The sequence below is a fragment of the Mytilus trossulus genome, chromosome 14, assembly GCF_036588685.1.
Source record: "Mytilus trossulus isolate FHL-02 chromosome 14, PNRI_Mtr1.1.1.hap1, whole genome shotgun sequence".
NCBI lineage: Eukaryota > Metazoa > Mollusca > Bivalvia > Mytilida > Mytilidae > Mytilus > Mytilus trossulus.
Window position 1 is genome coordinate 5,110,943 of NC_086386.1, and position 21,001 is coordinate 5,131,943.

The 21,001-nt window shown below is 33.8% G+C and overlaps 2 protein-coding genes across 2 annotated transcripts in view; one reads left to right on the forward strand and one right to left on the reverse strand.

Annotated features, from left to right (window-relative positions):
* The window catches only part of LOC134696926 (heat shock 70 kDa protein 12B-like), a 28,185-nt gene that overhangs the window by 1,695 nt on the left and 5,489 nt on the right, over nt 1-21,001 (reverse strand). The window contains exons 3-7 of the mRNA XM_063558893.1: nt 19,526-19,744; nt 16,813-16,969; nt 14,955-16,000; nt 4,638-4,856; nt 3,836-3,995 (exon numbers count right to left, since the gene is read on the reverse strand). Of these exons, the coding sequence (XP_063414963.1) occupies nt 3,836-3,995; nt 4,638-4,856; nt 14,955-16,000; nt 16,813-16,969; nt 19,526-19,744 (1,801 nt within the window). The remainder of the gene's footprint in view (nt 1-3,835; nt 3,996-4,637; nt 4,857-14,954; nt 16,001-16,812; nt 16,970-19,525; nt 19,745-21,001) is intronic.
* On the forward strand, nt 7,361-11,151 carry LOC134697060 (heat shock 70 kDa protein 12B-like). The gene is made up of 4 exons (XM_063559079.1): nt 7,361-7,725; nt 8,436-8,654; nt 8,968-9,124; nt 9,569-11,151. Exons 1-4 carry the CDS (start codon nt 7,405-7,407, stop codon nt 10,618-10,620), a joined length of 1,749 nt encoding a protein of 582 aa, XP_063415149.1. The 5' UTR covers nt 7,361-7,404; the 3' UTR covers nt 10,621-11,151.

Sequence of the window (21,001 nt, forward strand, 5' to 3'; positions counted from 1 at the left end):
CTATAACATCTGCTAGGGAAAATTAACCATAATGAAGGTTGGTCAGAAAGAAACCCATTGCAAACAATACAACCCTAAAAAGAGAATAGTGACCATACAGGAGCCTTTAAACAAGAACTGTTCAAGATCGGCTCATCGCTACTGAATATAGTGCGATAATACCATTTCGGGGACCTTTGCCTACGAACAGACACACAGATGCCCGTATCCAATATAGTGCAGAGCTCGCCAAAGTTGGAAATTAACGTCGTGGAGGAAGATCCATTGTTCCAATGGAATTCGGTTTATCTTCCTTGGCCCTATCGTAGCCCGAATTTGAACCATATCGAGCATATATGGGACACTATTGGGCGTAAAGTGCACGAAAGGACACCCAAGTTCAAATAGGTCATGAAATAAACAATACCCTTCGTCAAAAATGGTTGCTGCTAGCTTAGCAACAAACGAGTCGACTTATGGCAGGAATCAGAAGACGTTAAGATGATGTTATCCGTTTGAATGGAAGCTGCGCACAAAGTACTAATTCTGTGGCGTATAATGATCAACCATGATGTGAACAATCATCTGATGATTAATTTTGAAATGTCTGACATTGTAAAGTTCGACTACCGTAAAACTTGTAAAATGCATTTTTTTGTGCAAAAAACACTTCATTTTGTTATAAAAATTTTGGTTCGATAACACCTTTTTTTTCATACATTTTTTGTTCGTTTTAAAGCCAATGTTATCATTAACTACGGTTCAATATTATTTTACAAATATTTTATCATATTCTATCCAAAATAAGAGACTGAAGTTTTAAAAAATCAAGGTGTTGCAATACGTTTTTCCATGTGTATATATCGATTCTACCACTGCATCGAGTGTAATACGATATTTATCCACTCTCGACAATTAAATTTTCAAATTGAAAGTCCGAGCCGTCGAGCCGCCTCGGCGAGGACTTTAAAATTGATAATTTAACTGTCGAGAGTGGATACATATCGTATTACACGAAATTTTGTGGTGGAGTCTGTTTCTCTAATGTTTTTCTAACATTATACAGGGACACTTATTCCTTCTTTTCGAATGATCTGCAAAAATATGTGTTCTTTCTATGTGACGTCGTCAGTCATGGTCGCCTTTTTTCATGCCGTCACAATAGGAAATTCAGAGGAAAACAAGAAAATTCGACGTCCCAATCGGATTTTAACCAATGAAGTACTGAGATCAAACGAACCACACATTGATTATTTTTTTTTATACAATGGGTGCAGAAAGGGATAAATTGACGAAGAATTAGAGAAATATATGTATAGTATTTAGTTTTGGCCAAGATCATCACTGAAGTGTCAGTTCGATAGGTACAGTTACGTGTTATAAATGACTCGATATGTGCGTGTTGAGAATGACTCGATAGGTATGTGTTTTAAATGACTCGATAGGTACGTGTTTTAAATGACTCGATAGGTACGTGTTTTAAATGACTCGATAGGTACGTGTTTTAAATGACTCAATATGTATGTGTTTTAAATGACTCGAAAGGTACGTGTTTTAAATGACTCGATAGGTACGTGTTTTAAATGACTCGATAGGTACGTGTTTTAAATGACTCGATAAGTACGTGTTGCTAATGGCTCGATAAAAACGGATTGTAAATGGTTCGTGTTACGTGTTATTAATGACTCAATATGTACCGGTAATTGTATTTGGCCTCTCATATATAGAATATAGTGTACACCGAAAAAGTCAAAAACGAATGGATGGACATCTTTGTCAAAAATGAATCAATTTAAATCTGAAAAATTACTCTTTGTTGAAGAGTTGTCTCATGAGAAATGATACCGCATATTCTTATTTCTAATTGGTTATAAGGATGTCTTTCCTTATCTACATTTTTTCTATAAATATCCAAATTTGACCAGTCGTGAGGGTTATCAAATTTCTCTAAATGACATTGGTAATTTAATGATTTAGAGAAATTGGTCCTTAGCAACAATGCATGACTATGTATGTGAATTAAAATTTGTTGTTTATAGCTCGTGAGTACAAGTTGTTAATAGCTCGATAAGTACGTGTAATAATTCAATTTGGTTCGATAGGTTCTTGTTGTTAAGGACTCGATAAGTGCGTGTTGTTAATGGCTCGATATGTACTTGTTGTAAATGACTCGATAGGAACGTGTTGTTAATGACTCGATAAAAAAGTGTTGTTTATGACTCGAAATGTTCGTGTTGTTAATGGCTCGATAAGTACGTGTAGTTTATGGTTCGATATGCAAGTGTTGTATAAATGGTTCAAATGATACATGACGTAAATGGTTCGGTAGGTACCTGTTGTTAATGCTTCGGTAGGTACATGTTGTTCATGACTCGATATGTACATGTACGTGTTGTTAATGACTTGATAGGTACGTGTTGTTTATGCCTCAGTAAATTCATGCTGTTAATGTTTCGGTAAGTAGAATCATCATGTTGTTAATGTTTCGGTAAGTACATGTTGTTAATGACTCGATATGTACGTGATGTTAATGACTTGATAGGTACGTGTTGTTTATGCCTCGGTAAATTCATGTATTAATGTTTCGGTTAGTACAATCGTCATGTTGTTAATGATTCGGTAAGTACAATCATCATGTTGTTAATGTTTCGGTAAGTACATGTTGTTAATGACTCGATATGTACGTGATGTTAATGACTTGATAGGTACGTGTTGTTTATGCCTCGGTAAATTCATGTATTAATGTTTCGGTTTGTACAATCGTCATGCTGTTAATGATTCGGTAAGTACAATCATCATGTTGTTAATGTTTCGGTAAGGGTGCAATCAACAGTTTTTTCCTATGACGTCATATTTTGAGGGACCATCTATAATTGACCCTTAGTGGTGTTAATGTTAATGAAGACACTTGTATAAAACTAGATATCATTAGAATCAGAATTTTCTCTAGTTTATGATGAAATAAAAATAAATTGTACTTTTAATAGTACCAAAAAGTTTTATCCAGAGAAAATGGGAAAAACATTGCCTAATCTATGCATAAAAAACATGAAATCAGGCCATGTGCACACCCATGCAGACATGATACATGCACATTTTTCATATTCAAAACTGTATGAATTTCATAGGTTTTTACCTGGTCTTTCTAAAAATTTATGCTTCAGGCTACGTTCGCCTGCTCCGAAAAGAGCTACATTGGGTGCAAATAAGTTTTGCACTTTTCACTGCCAAAAAAACAGGATGTTTACAGTTTGTCTCCCCTTAAAACATGTGTATTTAATCTAATTTTTAAAAATTATTTTAATCATACAACCTGTTTTAATTGAAGCTAATTAACTTATTTTTACAATCAAATATAAAAAACATGATACTTTTTTACCAATTATGTTGATAAAAAGGGACTTCCCTCCAAGTCTATTTTTAGTTGGGGAATAACCCCTAGTTTTTTATACGAAACTGTTTATAGCACCCTAAGTACATGTTGTAAATGACTCGATATGTACGTGTTGTTAATGACTTGATAGGTACGTGATGTTATGCCTCAGTAAATTCATGCTGTTAATGTTTCGGTAAGTAGAATCATCATGTTGTTAATGTTTCGGTAAGTACATGTTGTTAATGACTCGATATGTACGTGATGTTAATGACTTGATAGGTACGTGTTGTTTATGCCTCGGTAAATTCATGTTTTAATGTTTCGGTTAGTACAATCGTCATGTTGTTAATGATTCGGCAAGTACAATCATCATGTTGTTAATGGTTTGATAGATACATTTTGGTAATGTTTCGGTAAGTACACGTTGTTAATGTTTAGGTATGTCATGCTGTTAGTGATTCCGTAGATACATTCATTTACCTCCTGCATCCAGTATAAGATACTGTGTCCCCGGAGCAAACGCATCGAGGGTAGATCTTCCACCACTAGAAAGTGTTCTGTCGACAGGCAAGTTTTTACAGTAGATAGATGCAGCTTCTGGTTCTAACGCCAAGATCAGGCGACTGTTGGGTATTCCTCCCTGACAAACATAAAATTTCAAGATTATGGAAAGAGAAGCTCCAATTAACGCAAGTTGAAGATATTAATAAAAAAAACACATGTATCTCAAACTCTAATAAGGAACATATATATTAGATAAACTGCTCCCAGGTCTAAAGTAAGAACTGTCTCGACTCAGTCCCCATAGGAACAATAGAGGTGTTATATTACTCGAGCAGAATACATTACTTACAACCATGTTCGCTTAAGGCTGTAGATTTGAGGTTCAATAGAAAGATAATGAAGATTATTTATGAAAATGAAATATACTTAATCCTAATGAGAAACACCAAACAAAATGATTGTATAGAGTATTCCCATTTAGCAATCAACGTGATTTTTGTTTTTATAGAAACTGTTATTGCCGACATGAGATTTACAAGTTGAAGAAAGAAAACAATGTCATAGTCATAAAACAGTAACAACAGGCAAAAAGATAAAACATAAATAAATCATTATATTTTCAATAACTCTCTTTCGGTTGACCAGTAGGATGTCTCACGTACACTTTACCGCAAGGAACTACTCAGATTTAAACCGTTTAAACACCCATCGTATTGTATGTGACCAGAAAAGGTTTGTATCGAACAATTTATCTTTTACATCAGAACCTTATACGTACAGCATTAGCAGCTTCCTTCATGAACTTTTTAGCTGGATCTGGCCAGATGGCGGGTACGGTCAACACCCATTCTACATCACGTGGTTTGATTTCAGAGGCTTTATTCCTTATATGATCCTCAAAATGTGTTCGCAGAAATTTGATGCTTTCTGCAAACACTTTTATGGCTGGCATTTGTAAACCATTTTCTCCTTCCAACATGAAGACTTTTGATAATTCCTGCATACAAAATAAGATATTCTGTATAATTGCTGTTTCGATTAATTAACATTTCAATTGAAATCTTACTTACAAGCAGTAGTATCTGTTAAATAATGAAGTACGACGCACTTAAAGTGTTACCATCTGCAGTTTGTCAACCTTCTACTTGTATGCTATCATGATAGTAAATATTTACATATGCAACATGGAACATTCATTACTGTGTCATAGGGTGAAACTTTGCAATATTTATTCTTATCTCAGATCAGTATTTAATTGCCTTCATTAATTTCCTATAGTAAAAGAGTGTTAAGTATTTGTAAATTTATTGCTTTAGTGAACTTTAGCAGACCGTCTGATTAACCGTTAATTTAAAGTGCTTATTTTAGTCTAAATCACATATTGTCTAGTAATATACTCGACTTTTATTCGTATGTAGAAGACATGCATTTTGCAAACCTCTTCCAGTTATTAAAAGTTATGAAACTGTGTACATTTTGTTACAAATAGGTTAACTTTTTTTAATAAATGACGTATATTTATAACTTTCGATATTGAAAGAAAAGTTGCATCGTTTCAATATTATATTGTGTTTAAACACATTTTAGCGAGTATTTGAATTGTCTAGATTTCAAACTAAATCAATCAGTATATACCTGTACTTCAGGGGGCTGGAATCCTGTGTATTTTTGGGTTGTCAGGAAATCAACAACAAGGAAGCTAATTGTTCCTGTGTATTTTTGGGTTGTCAGGAAATCAACAACAAGGAAGCTAATTGTTCACGTGATACAAACGTCATTGATCAAAAAAAAATTACTTGTGCCTTATCAGAAATACAATAGAGTGTTATACAACTTGTGTTTATTGACGCATTGAATCTGACCCGTGAAATAAAACGGTAAGGTATTTTAACATATCTCATATCTGAACATAACTTCTGAATATTTTGGTTTTCAATATCGAATATATCTGAATATATTAATTTGAAGAGCTGCTGAATTTATATAACAAATATGATAATATAATCAAAGATAATGTTTTAACCCATGATGGTTTTATATGTATGTGACTATATAATTCCATCACTATAATAAAAATTTCTACACATCATTTCGTAGTGACACATATTTTTATTAAATGTAAAAAAAATTGCAGTTGTTTAAACATGTTAAATGCATATAAATATATATGTAATAATAGATTTATAATGAAGTTGAAACTGAAACTGAAAGTAGACACTTTCCAGAAACTTCAAAGTCATATTTATACAACTTACTGTGGAAAATTTCTCCCTCTACCTTGCAAACAAAAATCTTACAGGGACATTCTGCATCATTACTTGCTTGCATCATTACTTGCTTGCTACATAGTAAATAGTGAAAAACTAAACAACAAACAACTTAACAAGTATTAAATCAAATTACTCTTTTTTAAGATAAAAAAGTTAAATTTGGTCAGCTCCATCAAATATCTCTTTCCGAAAGCTTGAACTGTTGAATTTTATTTCATGACATGACATAAACTAGACACTCAAGACAAAAATAGTTTTAAAAAAACGGGGGACATTAATAATACCACATAAGTCGCAGAAATTAATCACCAAAATGACCAAAAGAAAAAGTAAAAAAAAACCAACACTTCATATAAAATTGTACATGTACATTTCTAGAAATGCTCTATTAAGCACTAAATAACTTTGTGGTACCACCTCCTCATATAATGTTTATAAATTTGGTATGATATATATATATATATGTTTGTATGTTTGTGTATAACAAATTTGTATTGTCTTGGTATCAATCCTGTAATTTTGGATTTTAAACCAATAAAAATTACTTACTTACTTACTTACTTACTTACTTATAAAATTGAAGAACAAAATTCATGCAACTATTGAACATGTTGAATATCATTGTTGTGACTCTTATGAAATGCAGTAATAAATTATATATTCAGTGGTCTGACATCGTTAATTCGTCCTGAACATGCATGAAATATTTGCCACTGGAGGTTAAGCATCTAACAATATAAAATCAATCAACTAACACCGTAATAACAAATCGGAATATTTGTATCGTCTAGTTTTCAGCAGAACAAACATGTTTATATGCAGATTCCCTACATCCAAAAACGAATGTGAAAATTCAAATAGAGAAATATGTTGTATGTTGTGCCAATCGTATTTGTTTCAGCACATAGATAGTATTATTAAGACAAATATGTTACGAGTAGACAACCCCACAGCTAAATATTGAAAAAAATATACGTACTACAGTGAAAGCTGAATGAACCCCACAATTAAGGGGTGTAATCAAGTGTTCCGAACGGATATTAAGCTAATTTTGAACAAAAAGCGGCATTCTTAGTGTTCTATGGCAAGTATAAATCTGGTGATTAGAGATAAGTTAATATTGTTTAATCGTTGTTGTGCCAAACTAGTGTATCAGTTTCATTTATAGTAATTTATTACGATGCATTTGTTGTTGATTATATATATATTATCCTTGAATTTTGTAGGATCGACATTAAAATAAGATGATAGTTGAAACTGAAAACTAAAATAGAGATGGCGAATAGTTATGAAACTATATCTGATACTTTGTTGGTGGCGGCCATTGATTTTGGTACGACCTTTTCTGGGTATGCGTTTGCCTTTAAAAGTGACTACAAGGAAGATCCTCTGAAGATATCCGGGTTTACATGGACATTAGGTTCTCAGGCAGGACTTTCTCTCAAGACCCCAACATGTGTATTGTTTAATCCCAGAGGTGAATTTGATTCATTTGGAGCAGAGGCCGAGGAAAAGTATACAGCACTTGCAGAAAGTGAGGATCATCAAAGTTGGTACTTTTTCAGCAGGTTTAAAATGCAGTTGTACAAAAATCATGTACGTATTTAAACTTTGTTAGTGTTGTATGTTTTTTAAGTTTAGTTCTTTTATATGTTTAGGAGTTTAGTATGAAGTCCACATTTCTGTTAAGGGGCCAGATAAAGTCCACCTCCGGGAGCGTGATTTACTCGCTGTGTTGAAGACATATTGGTGGCTTTCGGTAGCAGTTTTATTTTACTCTTTGGTCGTATTGTTGTCTCTTTGACACATTCCCCATTTCAATTTCCATTGTCTATTTTATTTTTATACTTTATGGAGCCGACCAACCAGGACCAAAACGCCTAAACTGGATTTGTCGGTTGGTACAAATAGTGGGAACGACTTCACCTTTACCGTTACCTGATCCCTAATCTCAACCCTAATTAGAATAAGCCATACGTTGCACAACTGAACTTGTTCTTGTTTTGACAATACGTTACCAATATGGATCATATTATGACTGCTGCTAAATATATTGCAATAAACAACAAACAATGAATTAAAATTTGAGAAATTAATATTTAAAAAAAAAGCTTTTCTAATATTTTTTTAATGGGTTTTTTATTAAATTATTGTGTATTTTTCATATTTTGTAAACAGTATGACCATATAATAAAGCCTTAAACCAATATCTAAATGAACAAAAACATGTGCACATTTTCAACCTAATGAATTTGGATTAATATAACACTAGCAATTAATATAAGTACCTGGTATTTTTATTGTAGGAAATACCACGTAATCTTACAATAGAGGACGACCAAGGGAAACATCTGGAAGCTATAAAAGTCATTTCAAAGAGTATCAACTACCTACGGGGACATTTAATGGAACAAATAGTAAAGAGAGATATCCAGATAAAAAAGACGGAGATCACATGGGTTCTTACCGTGCCTGCTATCTGGTCTGATCCAGCCAAACAGTTTATGAGGGAAGCTGCTGTAGAGGTACGTTCTTATTTGTGACGTGGTCATTGATTGCTACTTGTCAATTAAAAGTTGTAAAAATGATCGATATAGCATATTCATAAATTTTAAATTCTGGCCAATTAATAAAATTTGTATACGTCAAATCAAGTCTGTCGACAATTTCAGGATGGACGATCGAAATAATTGGTAATGACGTTGCACGGTTTCCGAAACCGATTGAACTTTTTGTTTTGTTTTTGTGTATATGTTGAACCTCTTACTAGTATCATGTTAAAATAGAACACAATCACCAAAACAGTATTCTAATTGTGGAAATGTATTTCATTTGCAGGGAGGCATCCCCAACAGCCAATTGATGTTAGCCTTGGAACCAGAAGCTGCTTCTATATACTGCAAACATCTTCCTACTGAACGTTTAGATTCTGGTGGGAAATCAGCACTGGGAGCGTTCTCACCAGGCACAAAATATCTTATACTTGATGCTGGGGGTATGTATAGTTTGAAAGCGTTTCAAAAAGGGGACAGTGTATGGGACAAGCGGTTCCCCCATAGAGAAGTTATTTTCAGTGTACATCCGTCGAGTTGAACGAGGTGTCAAAATACGAAACCGAGCAACCCTCTATACACGTATTAGTTTCATAATCCACTAGTTAAAACCAGACGATCTCGAGAGTCTTGGCTAATAGATTGTAGATTTTTAACACCCAGTGACAAGTTTGTCATGCATGTTCAAGACGACCGAGTAAGAGTCTTGAAACATACAGGTACATGAAACGGAGCGTCGTCATATCCATGTATTAAGCGAAGCACTGATGTATACTTTTGGGGTTTGAGCTTTGTTCAAAGAAACTTTATCCACGAAATTAGTTATAACACTATTTAATTGCTTAATATACTAGTTTCAAAATCTATATTGATGTTTTTCTTCACAGGTGGCACAGTTGATATTACTGTACAGGAAGTACAAACTGATGGATCTATTAAACAACTGTATATGGCCAACGGGGGTGACTGGGGAGGAACTAAAGTGGACCAGGCGTTTGATGAATACATGATGGAGCTGGCAGGACCTGCGACTGTTTACAAATTTCGGGATGAAGATAAAGCTGGACACTTGGATCTTTGCAGAGAATTCGAAATCAAAAAGCGTAACATCCAACCAGATCAAACGTCGAAAGTGACATTCAGAGTTCCTAGTACTTTAAGCGAAATATTCAAAAGGGAAGAAGGTACTGATTTTAAACAGTCGGTGTCCTCATCTAAGCGAGTAACATGGGTGGGTGACAAACTGCGTGTTGATGCAGCTTTGGCGCAAGGATTTTTCGATTCAACCTGTCAACATATTGTGCAGCATTTGAAAGGCATATTTAAAGAAGAAAAAGTAAGAGGAACAGATACAATACTAATGGTTGGTGGGTTTTCCGATTCTCCAATGCTTCGAAAAGCTGTTGAAGTAAGCTTTCCAGATAAAAATATAATTATTCCACACGAGGCTGGTTTAGCAGTTTTGAAAGGAGCGGTTCAATACGGTTATGAACCAAGAATTATATCTACCCGGGTTTGTAAGTTTACATACGGAGTTCGGACAAACTCCAGGTTCAAGGAGGGTGTTGATCCCGAAAGCAAGCGAAAAATGGTAGAAGGAAAAGCCAGGTGTAAAGATTCTTTTAGTAAACATGTTGAAATTGAACAAGCTGTTCATATCAATGAAGCAACGGAAGAAAAAATGTATTATCCGTTGCATTCTAAACAGACAAGTATGCTTATATCCATTTATACCTCCACAGATAAGAAGCCCCGGTACACGGATGACCCCTCATGTGCCTATCTAGGAGAACTCACTGTACAGATGCCAGACACCCGTAGAGGAAAGGATCGTGAGGTATCAGTTCAGCTTACTTTCGGAGGTACAGAAATAGAAGTGAAGGCCACAAATACAGGAACTGGGGAAGAAACTAAAGCAATTCTTAATTTCCTGCGTTAGACAAATTACTGTGATATTTAAGAATATTGAAGTTGTGATGAACGTTATAATTTTGACAAGGAACTCGTTGTACATTTTAATCATTCAACCGTGATTATGTCTAAATATTAAATATATGCTTATTGATTTTAGTTGTTTACATTTCCTAATTCTTCAACTTCTCAGAAACTGTAAAGGATTTATCTAGAACAGTCAAATACATGTGTTACCGGATTACCAATCAACATCTCTTAATTTTATCTAGTGAACGCAAGTTGCGTAGAAGAACGTACAGTTTAACAATGCAATAAAAAAACAATCTTAAACTGTATAATGTCTGTATTGAAGATGACAAAACCATAGGCACATCCTAAATCAACAAATCGTTCATCAAAGCATTAACTAAAAACACGTATACAAGTAAAAGATACTCTTTAAGGTTTCTGTCTAAACCGTCGAACTTCACAAAGTTATCGAAAAACAAAATCAGCCAAAATTATGCATGTATAAATAGCTATACTATATATTCAGATCAGTACAATAACAAAGGGGTGTTGTTGAAAAGTAAAAAAACATGTTCAAAGTAAACGCTGCATCCCTGACTGCATGTCTTCATCTTGGCACGTTGTAGCAATGTGATATTGATGTTTAATACAAAAAAGGGAACCAATTCAATTTAACATGACATTTCCTAATTTATAGAAGATTAAAATGTTATAATAAATAAACTTGAAACAATAAGTCCATCTTGATTACGTGTTACAGGGTTGACAAAGTGTATGCACACATTTTCCATCAACTTCTTCTACGACTTAAAGAGTTATTTATTACTGTAAGCCAGTGTTGTATTGATCAACAAGTTTTGATTGGACAAGAGATTTCAAAAATTCTGTTTTAATATGTATCTGATTATTCCATATACTAGTATATGTAAGACCGCATTCAACCAAAATTGGACTTAAGAGTAAAATAAAATAATTCCAAGCTCCAAGGCAACTCAGATTGAAAGTCCCTTTCATATCAAATGGCCAAAAGCTCAAACAGGCTTAACGAATGGAAAACAGCAGCTGTTCTATTCCTGACTCGGTACAGCCATTGTTTTGTGTAGATAGTTGTGGATTAAAAACCATGGAAGTATTTTATTGAATATAATACTTCCATGATTAAACCTAGTTTTGTAGCTAGCCAAACCTCTCACTTATATTACAGTACCATACAATAAAAATTAAATTGACAATAATGTGTGAACAAAATAATCAAAACAAAGACATGTCCGGTAAAAATGTCAAAATAGGGGTACAGAACCCATTTAAATTAACTCTGGTGAAGTTGTACCATCAGTCTACATTAAATATATTAGATAATGTATTTTCCGTTGAAAGAGTATATCACGACACAATCATTTATTAATGTAAATTTTATATAAAAGCGACCGATTTCCTAGTTAACAATGTTTGGAGTACTTTATTTGTACCACATACAAGAATACCTGATGGTTTAAATGCCTTTGATGCTGTCTTTTTATTTTACAAAAAAAACAAGATAAATGTGTGATATTTGATAAAATTTGTTTTCGACAAAAAAACATGATAACATTTTTATGTGTAAAATTGTTGAAAAAATTTAGTTTGTAATATAATCATATTCAAAACAGTGTGTCCTGGCCATTGATTGACGACCTAAATTATCCAATTAACTGTGACAGATTGGGTGAACGTTTGTCGGTTACAATCACTGCTCACTATGTACTTGTTAAAGACACTGAATCTGTGGGGTCACCAAAGGTTCTCAACACCTAAATAAAGCAATTCGAAAAACGAATCCGGAATAATACGATGTGTTGATTTATACCAATAATATAAATCAAAACATAAAGGTTATTCCTGAATAATTTTTCGAATTATTTTATTATTAAAGGCGTTAAGAACCTTTGGTGACCCCACAGTTTAAATTCTATAATAAGTAAGAAGTGAGCAATGGTCGTTATAGACAAACGTTCACCTAATCTGTCCCAGTCAATGGGATAATTTAGGTCGTCAATCAATGGCCAGGACCACACTGTTTTGAATATGATTCTAAGACAATTCCATTTAAAGGCTTTTATATTCCACCCTTGAGAGTGAAATAATTAAATGAATCTTTGTTTGGCATACAAAAGAGGACGTTACTAAAAGTAAAATCACACAAAAATACTGAACTCCGAAGATTCAAAACGGAAAAAAAATAGTCAAATGACAATATCAAAAGCTCAAACACATCAAACGAATGAATAACAATTGTCATATATATACCTGACTTGATACAGGCATTTTCTGATGTAGAAAATTGTGGATTGTACCTGGTTTAATAACTCTCACTTGCATGACAGTTGCATTAAATTCCAAATATTTTGTCAACGATGTGTGAACAAAACAAACAGACATACATGTAATACTAGTAAGTAATACATTAAACAAAAATGTCCACATGATGGTATGATAATGATTGGTGTATTATATTTCTGCAAATTTCCTAAAATTTTGATTTTCCTCATGGTAAATGTATTCTTCGATTCCCCAAAACATGCATACTACTTTTCACAATTCAATTGGTCAGTTCTTTTTCATTTACATAAGGGAAATAAATGTATAATTATACATTAAACCAAGATGTGGATTTAGTATGAGTGTGCCAATAAGTTATCGCCTCTTAATTCTTATCAAATGAATTATAATGCAAATTCCGAAATAAACAGTTGGCGGCCAATCCTATCCTTGGACAGTGATGCAACAGAACAAACAAAGGACTGTACAAAACAATGAACAAACAACGCATATGATCAACAACCCATTCAATTAAAAGATCCTGAATTGGGACAGGCACATATAGAATATTGCGGGGTTGAACATGTTAGCGGATGTCGAACTTTTTCCCTAACCTGTGACGTTCCTGATGATAAGTTAAGTTCCACTGACCAAATCACTTATCAGTGATCACTACAAAGATCACATAATTCATGTTTTTGTATCTCTAATACGTCCGAGTTTAAGTAGGTTTCTAATTTTTTTTTATCTTGAAAAACTCACACAAATAAAAGGGTTACTGGTCCTACATTTTTATGCATAATGTATTAACACTCCGTACGATTGGGAGCTTGACTATATTTATATTACAATACATATAGACTTTTCTCATTTACTGTGATTAGGTTCCTGTCTGCATGACATTTACTACGTCTTAATAGCATATTCTTAACTTCATATTTTTATTACACAATAATATAGATTTGAGATGTAAAGCCTTAAATTTTACACCTACCTACAGCAGAGATAAATAAAAGATCTAAATGTAAAAGTGAGTTTAAGATAATTAGTTCTCTGTACTATGAAACAAATGGTTGTCTTTCCTGGTACCATAGTGTTTAGACTATCAAAATCCATGTCCAGAACAAAATAGACATAGACCATTTATGACACTCTATTACATACAGCCATACAAAAGCATTTATGAATTTAAAGAGAGAAAGTAATAAATCTTTCGTGGCAAACAAATGTACCATTGACTCGATCTGTGATTTTTTTCTCATTTGAGGACACGATCTGGTGAAGTGGATGTTAACATGCATATCAATTATATCATCATTCTATATATTTAAAATGTTTGCAAAAGTATGAATTATTCAAAATTCTAAGGATTTTCTTATCCCAGGCACAAATGACCTTAGTCGTATTTGGCACAACTTTTTGGACTTTTGGGTGCTCAATGCTTTTCAACTTTAAATGTTTTTTTGCATCCTAATCATTTTTATCTGAGCGTCACTGATGAGTCTTATGTAAACGAAACGTGAGTCTAGCGTATCAAATTATAAACCTGGTATCTTTGATAACTATTAATACCTCTATGTTAGGCAACTAGAGCCAGATGTTTATTTCCTCTCGAGATTCGACTTACAATGAAATATGTGTGTGTGCAGCTATAGCATAGAAACCTGAGAAAACCCCAAATCTCTTTGGTTCTACTGTAGAGCAGAATGGCAGGCTATATGTAAAATGATCATCATATTGACATAGTTATTCACTTTTATCTCAGGACTTGAAATATACAAAATCGTGTTTCTCGTTTGAATTTCGCAGGTGGGATTTAATCGGTCAATACAAGGACGCAAATTTCCAATTTAGAGTAACTTACTATATGTATGTTGAATACAAATATATGAATACATGTATTTTCCTTATATATAGAGCTGAAACCTTTATTCTTGCAATTACATCAAGTATAACTATCAAATGTATGTGAATAAAATCAAGGCATAACTAACAGTGTTATATGTACAATGTTTGAATAAGCATTTTATGAGTGCACCCGTTTAGCACTCAACGAAGGAAATTAAGTTTAGCTATAGTTTCTTCTCCTGTTCCCTTATTAGTGGCTTTTACTTCTATTTCTGTCCCACCAAAGGTAAGTTGAACTGATATCTTTCGATTTTTGCCTCCTCGTGTATCGCTCATGTTGACAGTAAGCTCTCCAAGATATCTACACGACGGATCATCCGTGTAACGTGGATCTTTCTCAGTTGAAGTGTAAATTGACACACCCATGGCAGTTTGGTCAGCATACAATGTGCCATAGACATGTTCTTCGAAGGCTTCATTTATATCGACAGCCTGTCCTATTTCAACATGCCTGCTAAAACAATCGTTGCATTTAGATGTTCCGTCAACAACAAATTTCTTACTCTCGGGATCACCTTTTGTAAAGTTTCTACTTACTTTCACACCGTAAGTAAATTTGCAAATACGCGTAGATATAATTCTCGGTTCGTATCCATACTGTACTGCCCCTTTTAACACAGCTAAACCAGACTCCTGGGGAATAATGATAGTTTTCCCGGGAAATCCCTTTTCCACTGCATCCCTCAACATTGGAGACTCTGAGAATCCACCAACCATAAGAATTGTGTTGGTGCCTCTAACTTTCGCCTCGTCAAATATACCCTTTAAATGTTGGATTATATGTTGACATGCGTTATCAAAGAAACCTCTGGCTACATCTGGATCAACCCGTAGTTTATCCCCAACCCATCGTACTTTCTTTGACGACGCCAACGATTCTCGGAAATTGGTTCCCTTATCCCTCTCAAATATTTCACTTAAAGTGATAGGCACTTTAAACGTAACTTTTGATGTCTGATCTGGTTTAATTTGACGCTTCTTAATTTCAATTTCTCTACACAAATCTAGGTGACCAGCTTTATCTTCATCACGGAACTTGTATATTGTCTCAGGTCCAGCAAGCTCCATCAAATATTCTTCAAACGCCTGGTCGACTTTCGTTCCTCCCCAATCACCGCCATTGGCCATGTACAGTTGTTTTATGGTTCCATCAGTTTGTACTTCCTGTACAGTGATATCAACTGTGCCACCTGTAAATGAAATTCAATGCCTTTTAATCAATAATTATAGAACTGGTTATAATAGAATTTTAGTTAATAATCATAATCACAATGGTATACGTTCAGTACTATGGTTCATTAAAAAATCGAGACATTATTTGGTCCCTTACATTGCAAAATTGGTTACCTTATGCTTCCTTAACATTTATGTTAATCCTATTATGAATAAAAATGAGCAGGTAAATATAATATGAACACATCAGTGCAGTAAAGTCACTAGTTTATGTTACTATGATGTTCGAAACAAGTTGAAATTACTTATTAGACATATACTGGCCATTTCACTCATAGGTCTTGTTTTAAACATATTTCAACATGAGAAGTTTTAAATGTACCAAAACATGTTTTTTAAATGTATCAAAATGAGACTATCTACACCGTTTTTACTGTTTTGTACTAAATGTAAGAAATTAAAGCCCCAATACAAATAAGTAAAATAAAATTTAGAGAAATATAAAAAAAACTTTTTGTCTTATGAACATCTCAAGGATATATATTGATAATTTAATCAATACTATATTTTTTTTATCTTTTACCTAGTTGTAGTTATCCTAAAGATTCATTTATATGAGGCACCTGAGATCACTCCTGGTTTTTGGTGGGGTTCGTGTTGTTTATTCTTTAGTTTTTTATGTTGTGTCATGTGTACTATTGTTTGTCTGTTTGTCTTTTTCATTTTTAGCCTTGGCGTTGTCAGTTTATTTTAGATTATTTTATGAGTTTGACTGTCCCTTCGGTATCTTTCGTTTTTAATTTTAATTTTTTAAATATCCACAATGTACCTCCAGCATCAAGTATAAGATATTTGGTCCCTGGTGAGAACGCTCCCAGGGCAGAATTTGCCCCTGCTGCCAAACGTTCCACGGGAAGATGTTTGCAATAAATTGAAGCAGCTTCTGGTTCCAAGGCTAACATCAATTGACTGTTTGGAATTCCTCCCTGTAAACATATGATTTGATATGGAATTATAAATATCAAAATCGTTTATTGAGGAGTTATGGAACGCCGTAGCTGCCTTATGTGTACTTGTTTTTAGATACGCTTATACTTTTCAATATATGCACATAGTTTTTCTATATATGCACATACTTTTTCTCTATATGCACATAGTTTACTTTATATGCACATAGTTTACTTTATATGCACATAGTTTTTCTATATATGCACATAGTTTTCCTATATATGCACATAGTTTAACTATATATGCACATACTTTTTCTCTATACGCACATACTTGTTCTCTATATGCACATAATTTACTTTATATGCACATAGTTTTTCTCTATATGCACATCTGTTACTTATTCGTTTTTAATGCGCGGAGTATACGGTTGCACTTTGAATTAAATCGTTTTTCAATTGTGTTCATGTCTCTGGTGGTAACAATGTGTTCTTACAGATGAAATGGCCCTATAAGCGCGATTGCAACCGTTCCAGTGCTCGGTTAATACCCTGTTAATTATTCACTTATAATACGTTTGTTGTACGTTGCACCTTTTAAAAACAAATTAAATTGTGCCCATGTCTCTTGGTGTAACAATGTGTTCTTAGAGATGAAATGACCCTATTAGCGCGCATGTACCCGTTCCAGCGCTCGGCTAATACTCTGTTACCTATTCTTTAATTATTCGCGTATAATACATTTGTTTATACGTTGCACCTGTTAGGAAAGGATTTTCAATTGTGTTCATGTCTCTGATGGTATAAACAATGTGTTCTTAAAGAGGAAATAACCCTATTAGCGCGTATGTACCCGTTTCCAGCGCTCGGCTAATACCCGGTTACCTATCTGATACTTATTCGCTTATAATACGTTTGTTGTACGTTGCACCTTTTAGAAAAGGATTTTCAATTGTGTTCATGTCTCTGGTGGTAACAATGTGATCTTAGAGATTGAATGACCCTTTTAGCGCGTATGTACCCGTTCCAGCGCTCGGTTAATACCCTGTTACCTATTTGTTACCTATTCGTTACCTTTTCACTTATAATACGTTTGTTGTACATTGCACCTTTTAGAAAAGGATTTTCAATTATGTCCATGTCTCAGGTGGTAACAATGTGTTCTTAGAGATGAAATAACCCTATTACTGCGTATGTACCCGTTCCAGCGCTCGGTTAATACCCTGTTACCTGTTATATAAAATTAAAGTTTTTAAACACAATTGAAAATCCTTTTCTAAAAGGTGCAACGTACAACAAACGCATTATCAGTGAATAGGTAACGAATAGGTAACAGGTTAATTACCGAGCGCTGGAACGGGTACATGCGCGCTAATAGGGTCATTTCATCTCTAAGAACACATTGTTACACCAAGAGACATGGGCACAATTGAATTTTTTTTTTTAAAAGGTGCAACGTACAACAAACGTATTATAAGTGAATAATTAACAGGGTATTAGCCGAGCACTGGAACGGTTGCAATCGCACTTATAGGGTCATTTCATCTGTAAGAACACATTGTTACCACCAGAGACATTAACACAATTGAAAAACGATTTAATTCAAAGTGCAACCGTATACTCCGCGCATTAAAAACGAATAAGTAACAGATGTGCATATAGAGAAAAACTATGTGCATATAAAGTAAATTATGTGCATATAGAGAACAAGTATTTGCGTATAGAGAAAAAGTATGTGCATATATAGTAAAACTATGTGCATATATATATAAAAACTATGTGCATATATAGAAAAACTATGTGCATATAAAGTAAACTATGTGCATATAAAGTAAACTATGTGCATATAAAGTAAACTATGTGCATATAGAGAAAAAGTATGTGCATATATAGAAAAAGTATGTGCATATATAGAAAAACTATGTGCATATATTGAAAAGTATAAGCGTATCTAAAAACAAGTACACATAAGGCAGCTACGGCGTTCCATAAGGAGTACTAGTACTCTGGTGATTGTCTTAATCAAATTTCACATCTCTTGATGATCAGAAATAGTATGATACGGATCTTTTAAAATGTCATAAACTAAGTCAAATATAAAGAAAAGATGTGGTATGATTGCCAATAAGACAACTCTCCACAAGAGACCAAAATGACTCTAAAAGTATATTCTAAATATTTAAAAAGGACACTTTACTATATAATATACTACAGTTAATTTTGAGGATTTTTTATCGCGGGTATATATAGTGTGCCATAGTCATATTTGGCATAATTTTCCGAAATTTCTGTTTTCAATGCTCTCTTCAAACACGTACCTGTACATTCGTTTCTCTCGTAAACTGGTCGTGTATAATCGGACATTGTGATGTTAACAAATTGGATGTCAAAATTGAACATTGTATTATTACCCTAAATATCAGCTTCGCTAACCATTGCTCAAGGACTACTTAGACGGGTCTGATCAATTTGGTATCGAAATATCGGGCTTACCCTAGATATTAACCAATGGGAAGTCGATATATCGAGGATGACCCTAGATATTAACCAATGGGATGTCGATATATCAAGGATGACCCTAAATATTGAACATACCTTTACAGCTGCTTCTCTCATGAACTGTTTGGCCGGATCTGACCATATGGCTGGTACTGTAAGAACCCATGTGATCTCAGTCTTCTTCACGGGCAGGTCTTTTTTAGTAATTTGTTTCGTTAAATGGTCTCTCAGGTAATTTATACATGCAGAAATTATCGTTAAAGCAGGCAAATGTTTACCCTTATCGTCTTCAATTGTTAAATCACGTGGTATTTCCTGGAGAGAGAGAAAAACCGGATATGACAAAAATGTTAATTTTGATTGAAATAACTAAAGCATTCGATTCAAATCTTATATTAATCATACATTTAAGGAATAAATGACGCATGTCCTCCAATATAAAACATTCTGTCTTTACATTTTTCATGCTGACATTTTCCTTTTTCTTTTTTTTTTTACATGGACAGTGTGGTAGAAATATGGATCGACCGATATGATAGACATGAAGACAGATCGATGAACACATACACAGACTGGATGACATATTATCAAATTGTTTGAAATGTAAACTGACTGGTAAACATGTAGATAGACTATTGAACACGGAGACGAACTGGTGAACTCTTGGAAATGTAGACAGAATAGTAAACTCAAAAGACGGACGAAAGATACCAAAGGGACAGTCAAACTCATAAATCGAAAAATAAAACTGACAACGCCATGGCTAAAAATGAAAAAGACAAACAGACAAACAATAGTACACATGACACAACATAGAAAACTAAAGAATAACCAACACGAACCCCACCAAAAACTAGGGGTGATCTCAGGTGCTCCGGAAGGGTAAGACAAAGACGAACTGGTGAATATGAAGTCAGACTATTGAACAGGAAGAAAGATTAATGGATACATAGACAGACCGTTGAAAATCTAAGTAGACGGACTAGTGGACATAGACAGACTGGTAACGATGATGTAGACAAACTTGTGGACACATAGCCAACAAACTGTGGAGAATGTAGACAAACTAGGGGACTACTAGTATTAAAAAGACTGGTGAAAAGGTTAAATTGACAAAAAATATTTGTCAGCATAGAAATATGATTCTAACTCTGTTGGACTTAATTTTCAGTTATATAAATATAACGATATCTATCATATGGGTATTGGCATGGGCATAATTGACTATATGTATACGTATTGCCAAATTTCCGGGGGGAAGAACTGCAATGAGCCAAAATTTCCCCTAAGGAAAAATTGGTTCATGCCAGTTTTTCACCCGGGGGAAAACCAGACTAGCTATATAACACCGGCTTATGCATTTTTTGATAGTAAAACAGCACAATAATAAATAACAAACAGCAAATTAGGTAAGTACAAGATTAAAAACAGAAAACAAACAGAAATACGCCTATAGGAAACATGGCCCCGAGGGAATCATATTTCTTGATATTGACGCAAAATTGATAATTTAATACGGCGATTATTTATCATTGTTATTATCCAAAAACAGAATATCAAAACTCTTTTTAC

Coding starts and splice junctions, on each gene's coding strand:
- LOC134697060 (XM_063559079.1), top strand. CDS start 7,405: ATGGCGAATAGTTATGAAACTATATCTGATACTTTGTTGGTGGCGGCC. Junction 8,655..8,967: donor TGAGGGAAGCTGCTGTAGAG/GTACGTTCTTAT, acceptor TTTCATTTGCAG/GGAGGCATCCCCAACAGCCA. Junction 9,125..9,568: donor TCTTATACTTGATGCTGGGG/GTATGTATAGTT, acceptor TTTTCTTCACAG/GTGGCACAGTTGATATTACT.